Source organism: Lepidothrix coronata, unplaced genomic scaffold (assembly GCF_001604755.1).
Source record: "Lepidothrix coronata isolate B3197 unplaced genomic scaffold, Lepidothrix_coronata-1.0 Scaffold55, whole genome shotgun sequence".
Taxonomy (NCBI): Eukaryota; Metazoa; Chordata; class Aves; order Passeriformes; family Pipridae; genus Lepidothrix; species Lepidothrix coronata.
The window spans coordinates 1,321,543-1,332,574 of NW_016690235.1; the positions used below are offsets into that span (position 1 = coordinate 1,321,543).

The window sequence follows — 11,032 nt, forward strand, 5'->3', positions numbered from 1 at the left end:
TTTCCTTTCCTTTCCTTTCCTTTCCTTTCCTTTCTTCCCTAGAGCAGATATTTTTGCCTTTCCCTTCTTCACAAAGACTTTCTCATGTAAGGCCCATTTATACATCCAAAGCACTTCTTGTCAGTGGATGTTTCACATTGTTATGGGGTAGGTAATACATAGACAAGTCTCTTTTTTGCCAGGCATTCTAAAGCTTTTACTGTAGAGAGCTGACAGAGAAAAAAGAGAAAGTTGTCTGTGGAGAAAAGAAGATAATTGAATGAGTGATTCTGTGACGTTAAAAATACAGGCAAATATTTAATTTAAGGCAATTAAGAATTGCAGCTCATTTCTTGCTTTTAATAGATGACATGTTAATTTAGAAAAGACAGGTGAGATTTTCAAAATGTACTGAAAATTTCAAACTTCAGACATGTGAGAGGCTATTTGCAGGAGCATGTAATGACAGGACAAGGGGGAATGTCTTCAAACTGAAAGAGAGTAGGTTTGGATTAGGTATGATGTAGAATTCTTCATTGTAAGTGTGGTGAGGCACTGGAAGAGGTTTCCCAGAGAAGTTGTGGATGCCTCATCCCTGGAAGCATCCAAGGCCAGGTTGGATTGGGCTTAGAGCAACCTGGTCTAGTGTAAGGTGTCCCTGCCTATGGCAGGGGGGTTGAAACTAAATTACTTTTGAGGTGTCTTCCAACCCAAGTCATTCTATGATTCTCTGATGTTTACTAGTAGACAACATCAAAAAATCTGTATGAAAAGATGAGAATGAACTCCTCACAGACTGTGATGTTAGTTGTGTCTTGAGCATAACCCTGCTTTATTAAAAATGTGGTTTTGTTTGTTTCCTAAAGGAAGCTCTTACATTTCATACAGTTTCCTTTATGGTTTATGAGCCAGACAGACTGGCTTTAAAGATGTGTGACTCTATTAATGGATTTCTGTCAGCCTGCATAACCCCTGCATATCCCAGCTAAGTGCAGCTATTGTTATCAAGCTATTGACTGCTGTATTTCACTGTTTTTTGCAAAATAATGTAGAGAGAATTGCCTTGCTGTAAAGGATCTCTACTGCTTTAAGGAATGGCTCTCAATGGAGGAAAACTCTCAGAAGGGGATTTACAAGCCAGGGCTGATGTTGCTCACTCTTCCTGAATGCAACAGACTGCCCAGCCTGCATGAGGACCCCAGCTCCTGCACCCACATCCCTTTCTTTGGTAAGGTGGCACATGCTGCCCATTGTCCAGAGACCTGTGTTCTTGGTAAGAGGGGTGGGGGAAGGATGAGATCCTTAACTTGCAGCTAAAGTAAAAGCTAATGATGGGTACCGTCCTGTCAGCACCTGTGCATGGAATTGTGGCAGCTGCATTGGGTGATTGCCTGTCTCACCCAACTGGGGTGTGGGAAAAATCTCTCAAGTAAATAAAACCTGGATCCTTATTGAGAAGATCATAACAATTTCATAAAACAGTCTTAATGATGGCAGAATTGCCATTCAGGTGCCTTTGCAAAGAAACAAGTTGTTTAAACACTGCTAGGGTGAGAACTTTTTCCTATAACGTGCTTCTAAATAAGCATCCACTTATACTACATCCTGGACAATCCCTCCTTACATCTTGTCTTTTCTTTTTACAGATTTTAAGAAGGAGAATATAACCAGTAAGTAGACTGCTCCAGGTTCTGTATTTTTAAAGGTGGACATGATATTCTTCATTGAATATGCAGTTTGCACAGTAATTTTGTGTTTTTCTCTGGCCTGGCTGGCTGAATTTGGGTGATTACCAGGGAATGTCTGAGTTGCCACATCCAAGGCATGGGGAAACACATTTCCAGCTCTTCAGAGTCTGGGGGAAATACATGCTGGTAACTTTTGAAGATGGTGGGAGTGGAATGGTGCTTTTAGGTGGTACATTCCGCTTCAGCTGTTTCCTTTTCTCTCTACCAATTGCTTCTAGTTCTGCTTTACCCATATTTGTTATTTCTGATACTGCTGCTGAGGTTATCCTAGCCTTATATGCTGCTACACACTGGGTTACCTATGTCAGGCTGGCCTTGCAAGACCTTAATACCCAAAAGGTCCAAGCACTTTCCTCAAATTATCTCTGAAGTCTGGCTCACTTTCCTCAAATTACCTCTGAATTCTGGCTGTTTCTCATGTGACCTCCCTATGACCAATGGTAAGACCAAGACATCTCCTGTGGTGCTGCTATGACTCCTGTTAGCCTCTCACCCTGCTGCTGGTCATGGCTGAAACACTCACATCTAGCTCTTCCACTGACACACAATTGCAGTTTCAAGCTCAGCCACTGAAGTTGTCTCACTGGAAAAAAAGAAGAATCTCTCCATCAGTGCTGCCTAGTGCCTACAGCCTTCAGGTGTACCCATCCCCTCCCTGACGCAAGGACCTCAAGACAGCAGCGCCAGCCAATGAGTGGTGCATTCATGGGGTGGTTTCAGACTCCCCTGAGATGTTTGCAACTTCAGGACATAGTTTCTGTGTTGTGTGTAAAGGCATGACCTTTCTGTTCAGCTTTCACAGCATTTTCCCAGAGTGGTATTGCACAGATGTGCAATATTCAGTCATGAATCAGGAAGACATAACAGTAACATTTTAGTAATATTGCCCCCTCTTTTTTACTTTAGAACCTCTGTTGTGTGCACAAGGGTTTGGGAAACATGAACCAAACTGTCTTCTAGCTTGCCATCAAATTATTCATTGTAATTCAGATGGACCACCTTTATTATTATCCCCTGTCCTCACTGTAGCAAGGCCATCTACTAAAGCATCTGCATTTTCCAGAGTACAAAGGACTCAGGGTTGCTTCCTTAGGGGTGTTGTTAACCCTAAAACTCTCCACATTGATCCTCTAGGGTGTCACACTTATATTTATTTCAGATCTCTGCAGAAATCTTTTTCGTATTCATCATGAGGCATGTTCCAGGCATTGCTTTCTTTTCCTTTGAATGAGAGACATGTAAAATTCTGGGCTCAGGCACACAACTATGTACCAGGGCAGCTTAACAAGATTTTACACCTTTGCTGAGCTATGTTATGTGGGGGATGCTAGGTTGTTGCAGATGTGAGCCATAAATGTTATTTACATATCAGTCAAAGAAGTGCATTTTAGAGCATTTTACTTTGTATTTGTGATGGGTTTAAGTGCTCTTGTGAAGTCCACAGTCATTTCTATACTGGGATGTTTGGATGTCTTGGGTTACGGGAACTTGATCCTTTGTTTAAGCTCACTCACCTGGAGCAAACTATTTAATGGTGGTTTTTCTACCTACTCATGTGTAGTGCCTGATGCCTGCTGAAACTTCAGAAAATTAAGGATCTATAACAAAATATAACTGCAATCCTGAGTGCAGTGGGTGATGCAAAAAGAAAAGAGCAGATAGTCATCATAGTGCATGGACTATGGTCCTCCTACAGGAGAAACAGGATAATCTGCAGGGATAAATTAAAACACACAGCCTTGCCTCAAATTTGGATGAAAACTTATAAAGAGTTTACATGATACTGAAAAATATTTGCTTAAAAATCATTATTTTAGAACACATCAGTTTTCCTCTTGCTTTTTTTTTTTTTCCCTGAGCTGCAAGTTTATGACCATAATAGAAAATAAAATTATGACAACAGTATTCGCTGGCTTGTTAGTTTGTCTAACAAGGTTAACAATGCAGCGGACCCTAATGCGTGCTGTCAATCAGAATGCTGGCCCCTGCTTAGCCGAGTTTACAAAAGATTATCTACCATGTGTTGAAGTGTGTAAGGCTGCATCTCCTATGCTGTCCTCCTGGTTCCTAGATTATTCCAGCATGCATTAAACTCTCCTATGAAGACAGGTGGTGTCTACATTTATCCATATTCCTGTAGTAAAATCCTCTCAAGATTTTCTGCTTAATTTTTCTGCAGCCGGAACAAGCCTTGTGTATGGAAAGTGAACTATACATTCTTTATTAGAAAGAACATTGTTTTTATACTGATACTATTCTTTCAGATCATAGTTGCCTTCAGTGTATGGTTTCCACATATGCTGGAAACCACAGGCTGTCTCCAAATATTCAAAGAGGACAAGCACTGTACAGAAGAGGAGAAGGGATACCACCATGGGACTTTATGTATCCCAGCCCTCTGCTATCTACAAGAGGAACATGGGCATATTCCTATTAGTAGTCTCCCTCTAAGAGTATAGGCTGTGAATCATGGAACTGGTGCTGCAATTTGCCTTCTGCCTTGGTTTGGCATGGGTGGGTTCAGTGTGTTTCTGCCTGCACTTTTTGTGTGGAAGTGCTGTGCATGAGGTAGTTGCAGCTCAACCATTACAGGCATATGGCCTATTTTCTCAATCTGAAAGAGCTCCTGTTCTCTCTTTGAAGTTTTACCAGATTTGATCTTATGCATTGAGCTCAAAATCCATTTAGAGTGTAAACAAGAGGCTAAGCAGTGCTGAGCCTGCAGTTGTCTTGTCATGTTATGTGCTTTAGGTCTGATGCTAATTGTCATATGCTCTAATGTAAGGACATGAAATTTATTCTTGTGAGTCCTTGATCCAATGTTTTTGTTTCTTTTTTCCCTCCCAGGGACTTGCTACAGTGGCAATGGCCAGTTTTACCAGGGCTGGGCCAACATCACGGCCTCTGGCATTCCCTGCCAGAAGTGGAGTGACCAGGTGCGCACTGGTGTGACATCCACCAAACTGAGAGCTGTGCTCAAGGTCTGCTTTTCCAACATGTTTCCCAGAGCCAGGCAACCCAGTCTCAGTGAAAGGGCTGAGCAGGGGACAGGTTGCCTTCATTCTTGAGTTCACTGGTGTTTCACAATCTCATCATGTTTCAATCTGCATGTTCCCCTTCCTGTGCCAAGATGTATTCTCTGTCATTCTGTCAGGCTATCTCAAGAAAAGTTCTGCCTGTCTTCACTCACTGTTTTATTTGTTTGTATTTTACTAATAACTGCATGAAAAATTATACTTAAACACTAATCCAATTTGCTTCCTCCCCCAAGGCTCCCCACTTGCACAGGAGGACTCCTCAGGTTTTTCCTGAGCTGTCTGATGCTGAGAATTACTGTCGCAACCCAGGAGGTGAGAATGAACGTCCCTGGTGCTACACAAAAGACCCAGCCGTGACCTGGGAATACTGCAGCGTGCCTCCCTGTGGAGATGGTAGGCAACTCAAATCTATGATTTCTGCCACTGTGGTTGTTTTGGGGCCACAAGAGGTGTTTGCGTCCTGAGTATACCAACCTGTTCCTCCTTCTGGATTCAGCTAGTTCTGGGTCTCCTCAAAGATTCACTCAGCATTTTTGACCAGAAGGTATAATGTGCCCCTAAAGAGAGGAAAATGAAGACAGGCAAATTGAACACCTTACCCTAGATTATATAAATGCCAAAGGATGGAATAAAATTTCCTGTGGTATTCTGAAAAATGGATTTGCCACACTGTGTTTTGAAGGTAGGGTTTTGGGCTATTTTTCAAAGTTGTTTTATTTTGGGTGATTTTTTTTTTCAATAATATAAAAAACAATTTTAACTAAAAAAAATAAATTTCAAAAGATGGAAACATCTTTTCTCTCCGATGTTGAAACTAAATGTTTCTGTTATTTCTTGTCCAAACAACAGTATAATTTTTGAAAAATATTTTTTCCGAGATTCACAGTTTCTGGATCTCAGTGCTTGGAAATAAGACAATTTTTCTTGCACAGAGAACAGGGGTTTCATGGACATAAGTGAACGCAGGTCATTTTCAGTTTAGCTGGCCTTAAAAAGAAGAGTTTAAATTTCTTTCTGTTCTCAATCACTGCATATACAGAGTACCATTTTCTAGAATGTCTCAGAAAGTACTCAGCAGGTAGTTATGTGATTTTTTCCCCTAAGGATAAAGCCAAGTGTGTTTTCCATATTTGCCCCATAAAGACACTGAGACGTAAATTGTTAGAGGCAAGAGGATATTTCAGGAAAGTATCACCGTGTACTTACTTGGTCTTACACTCCTCCCTGCAGATTCCTTTTAGGACACATGATACATTGTGGTTCACATTGTAGACCATTGATCTTTCCCAGTGCAGACATAACTATATTTGAATACTGTTGAGGCCATCAAATGTGATCTCCCATCTGTAACTCTTGCAATCATTCCATACCAAAACTGTGTTCCCAGTTGAATGAGAACTGTGTCTTGCTCTTTACCAGATCCTGGATTTTCACATTTGGCAAGCACAAGTGTGTTTTGGTTCCTGCAAGCCAGGCTTCCATAGTATTGTTCTCTCATGCAGTCATTTGTACGTATCTGTAGTGTCAGTAATTCCCAGGACATCAGGTTGACTTCATAAATTCCTCTTAGAGAAAGCTCTATAAACCAGCAGAGGCATAACCCTCTGATTTTGTTTGCGTTACAGCATTGTTGTCACTAGGAACAAGAAAACCAAATGGAGAGACTCTAAATCTCCCCCCTTCTCCTCCCTTTTCCCCTACGTACTCCATGACTGTCATCATCTCGATTATCTCCAGCTTTGCTCTGGTTGTGATCTTCGGCATTGTCACCCTGGTTTGCTGCCGTCACCGAAAGCAGTGGAAATCCAAAAAAGGGTAAAGCTTGAGAATTAATTCAATGCAAGAAATGATGCTTTGAAAGAGGGCTTGCCTGTTTCTGAGAGCAAAGTCCTGCAAATGCCTGGTAGGGGGGAGTAGCCCTCTCTTTGCCTGTGGCAGCCCATGCAAGTTCTGGCGAACTCCTGTGCCAGGGCTGAAGGTGGCCTGGTGACTGGAACACAGCATGACACATTGCTGCAAGGCTCTTGCAGTAGCCCTGCTGTACCTTCCTTTTCCATCCTGGAAGAAATAAGCCCAGGAGGAGAGGCAGCTAATTATGTTCTGGTTGAAGGCTGTGCACACACTGACTGAAAACCACTCCCTTGTTTCAGAGAGTCTGAGACACCAACGCTCACCACTCTGCCCTCTGAACTACTTCTGGACCGGCTGCACCCCAACCCAATGTACCAGCGCATGCCCCTTCTCCTCAATCCAAAATTGCTTAGCCTGGAGTATCCCAGGAACAATATAGAATATGTGAGAGATATTGGGGAAGGAGCATTTGGGAGAGTCTTCCAAGCCAGGTAAGCAGTCTCTGTGTGAGTTCTCTTTATCTGGAGGTACCTCTGAAAAATTGGCACTGGAAATCACTCATTCATCCATTCTTTCACTCAAACCGAGATCAAATGCATGTGTAACAAATTGTACACTCAGGTTTGAATAATTATTTCCATTGTCCTCTGCTATCTGTTGATATTTGTTGAACTTTTGTCACAAATTACTCTTTTATTCTATTCTCTAGTAGATGTAATGCTTCACACACATACCAAAGTGTAATGTAAAAGTTTAGCTAAATTTATCATCATTGTTTTTGCCAAGTATTGCCTGTGACATGTGACCTATTGTGAAATTTTTGCATTTCCCAGTATTTGCAAGCTGTGTGTGGTGACATCCATTATAACACCAACACTGGACAGTAATTACCACAGAAGGCAATGTGTCATGCTACAGTTCAGTCCTAACCGAGTTTCACTTTGATTCAGTGACAAAGCCAAAACAACCCAAAAAATCCCCTAAAAACCAGCCCAACCTAGGCCAATAGAGTTTTTTTTGTGTGTGTCTATGGTGTCCCAATCTTAAGGGGAAGGGCAGACCTAAGATTTGTAGATGCTTGTGGCTGAAAGGAACAACAAAAGTCAGAGGGGTCCACAAAAGCTTACAAATTTTTATGAGTGAATTACATACCTGGCATGGAAATTGGTATGTTATAGTCCCTAACCTTTTATATAAGCACACAGTAGAGGGTTTTGAATAAAGGGGTAGTGTGAAAAGGAAGTGAGATAAAGAGATATGGATTAAAGAGGGGAAGAGAGAAAGAAAGGAAAAAAGGAAGAAAGAGACATCACCAGCCCTGACTCCAGCATCATTTCAGCTGATGGGATGTTTAGGGTCTTAGGGTGCATGCGCACAGGATTTTTAGAGTTACCTTTTTATAGATAAATTTCCCTGCTCTCTAGATAAATTTCTTACTTTTATGCAAATAAGTTAGCATGCACAGTCCATTCTTCCAGAACTTCTTTCTTCTTCTTCTTTCTTCTGGAAACGGGTCAGAGAGCTTTAGGGGCCTTGGATGGCCTTGATCCCACACTACAGTCCATGTCTGCTTCTTGACCTCATTCCTATGCCTGTGCTGTATGGTGTTGTGCTTATATCCAGGAGCCAGAATAAGGATGTTTGTCCCAGAAAAATGCTGTCCTAGCTCCATATGGCACCCTTCTCCAGCCACAACAGCTTGGTTGGCTCCATAGCCATCTGGCTATCATTGTTTGAGACATATAAATTAATCCCCTTATCTTCTTGTCTTCTAAGGGGTCCCCTTTAGTTATTCACTTTTCATTTTTGGAAGTTGCAGCCATTGTTACCTGTTTTAAATTTGAAGCATTAGTTGAAATTCCAGTTCTGTTAAGTCTCACGGGAGGTGAGATCGTGCACTTCTTGAAATGTGAAAAATCTTTAACTGACAAACCTAAAGATGAACCCAATTCTTCCTAGACTAAGGCGGATGGAAGGTGTCTTGACAGTCTGGACAGAATCCATAATTTCTTCAGGACAATTTTTGGACTGGTTTCCTCATGACGTCTCATCTCCAAATTCCTACAAGCAAGTGTAGAGACTGTCTAGTTTCATGCTTACTCAGGACAGTCCTTTACAGTTAACAAGTAGGGGATGTGGCTGATTTTGTAGCTGTATTAGGAGTCTACGATGACCTCAAAAAAACCCAGGGAAATATCGGAATCCCACCATGGGTCAAGATGTGCCTGGTGAAACTGCTTCTGTTGACTTCAAAGACAAAGGCCTCTCCTTGCAAAAAGCAATCATAATGCAGATATTTTTAATGTTTATAGTTATGCTGTTAGAGTATCTGCTAGGAAATGAGCTACGCTCAGGTTAAATGTGTTGCAGCTGGGAAAAAGTTTCAATAGTTGTGATGGATTTATTTTTCTAATGAAGGGATAAATTATTTCTAATGGAAGAAATGCAGGCATACTTTTGTTTAATACAGAGTGAGCTAAAAATAACAAAGTTCAAAGGGCATGCAGTGGGAAAGTCACAGATGCTTAGCCTGTGATTGATTGTTAGCCTGGATGGCCGAATGCATCTGAGTTTGAAACAAGAACAAAACTGTAGAAACTATACAACAGCTGTGGGGCACTGCACGCCAGCTGGTGCAGGGGCACAGGGCAGCTCTTGTTCCAGCCTCAGCACAGTGCTCGGGGTGCCTTGTGATGCACCACCTTCCTGTTCATGTGGCAGGAGTCTTCATCATGCTGTGATGTGCGAGCAGGGCAGACGGTCTTCCTGCCAAGCGCCACTTTGGACCTGCACTGGGAGCTTCAATGTGATATAAGCACTGCTCAGACCTTTCTGAGCTGGAAATGACTCTCGTGGACATCAAGCAGGACCTCTCAAAGGGCATTCAAATGTTGCTAAAGTGCTGGGTTAAGCAAATGCTAAAGTGGTGTAGGAACCTTTTATGTGGATTTCATCCACCGCAGAGCTGCAATTTCTTTTAATTAAACCTTTTTGTTATTGATGGTGGAAACTGACAGAAAAGAGATGGGGTGAAAAATAAAGCATCAGATGTTATCCAGCATTTGCCAAGTGGAGAGTACCATACCCTGAGAAACATCTGCCCTCTGTGGCTCAAGAAAGGAGCCACAGAAATATTGCTTCTCAGGAAATTCCTTATTTTTATTAATATTTCTATCAAAAGTTTTTCCAAGGCCTTATGATTACTTATAATTATTTTAATTCCTTATAATAAGCCATTGGCATTTCTGTGCATCTCTGGTGAGTCAGTGCAGACTGCTGATCCAGTAGCACAAGCTGCGTATCCTTACAGGTTACTGAAGCTATCACAACTCAAACTGTTGCCTTCCCATCTCAGAAGGATAAAATGTACTTTCCTACGTGTGTTAAATGGTCATCTCGAGCTAAGTTTAGCAATACTCTTACTTCTCCTGCTCTCATGTTTCTCCCTCTCCTGTAAACACAGCTCTGCACACAGTGCCAGCAATGCCTTTGCCAGTTGGCTTGCTGTGAGTTCTGATTCAGTGTTTACTCACTCCTGGGTCAAGCAACATGTTAGGACAGGAAGTGTCTGGCTATCATTTACTAGCTTCTCCTGAAAGGTTGCTGTCTTCACCAGGAACGGTTTTGCACTGGAAAGGATGAGGAAGTAACCATGCTTAAAAAAAAATTAAGGACCTAGCTCAGGTCAGTTCCAGCTGGGTCCTGGACTCTGTGTCTGGGAGGACCACACTGGCTGCGTAAGCCACCAGAGCACCAGATTTACACAGTTCAATGCAGACCAGCATGCAAGTTTTCTGCCAGAGCTGGAGCTGTATTGTCCAGGCTAACACTGCAGGCCAGGATTGCCTAAAATCCTGGATGCTGAGCTAGTAGGCTAGTAGACCTCCACTGCAAAGGTATAGCTTGTTGTTCCTGCAAGAGACAAAGCAGGTCTCTAAGGTTGGATTTTCTTGGCAGAAGTCTCCTGGTGTTCTCTCCATCTGTAAAGGGTGTTTCTTTGACCTGATGTCTCAAATATAGCTGAAAAACAGTGGGGATGTTAATTTAAAACAAAACAAAACAAAACAAAATACCAGAAAAACCATCAAAACAAACAAAAAAAACCCCTTACAAAAACCCAACCAACGAACCAACCAAAAACTCCAAGAAAACAACATCGATAAAAACAAATAAAAAACCCCTCCAAACCCAACAACAACAACAAACCCCAATCAAACAAAAAAAACAACCGAAAAACAGAAAAAAAGAATGACAAAATGAGCCCCTGCCAGTTCAGAGCACTCTCCTTACCACATACAAATTTAACCAAAGGATAGGGAAAAGGTGGGTCTCCACCAGACTCAGTAGATGTTAATTGCATCATTTAATGATCTAACAGAAGTTACCCAGCTGTGCTGCCAAGGAAGATGTGGACAG

The 11,032-nt window shown here is 41.9% G+C and overlaps 1 protein-coding gene across 1 annotated transcript in view; it reads left to right on the forward strand.

The window, feature by feature from the left end:
• Positions 1 to 11,032, forward strand: part of MUSK (muscle associated receptor tyrosine kinase) — a 53,575-nt gene that overhangs the window by 37,005 nt on the left and 5,538 nt on the right. Inside the window, exons 10-15 of the mRNA XM_017816363.1 lie at positions 1,032 to 1,207; positions 1,626 to 1,649; positions 4,575 to 4,663; positions 4,999 to 5,158; positions 6,391 to 6,580; positions 6,916 to 7,107. Of these exons, the coding sequence (XP_017671852.1) occupies positions 1,032 to 1,207; positions 1,626 to 1,649; positions 4,575 to 4,663; positions 4,999 to 5,158; positions 6,391 to 6,580; positions 6,916 to 7,107 (831 nt within the window). The remainder of the gene's footprint in view (positions 1 to 1,031; positions 1,208 to 1,625; positions 1,650 to 4,574; positions 4,664 to 4,998; positions 5,159 to 6,390; positions 6,581 to 6,915; positions 7,108 to 11,032) is intronic.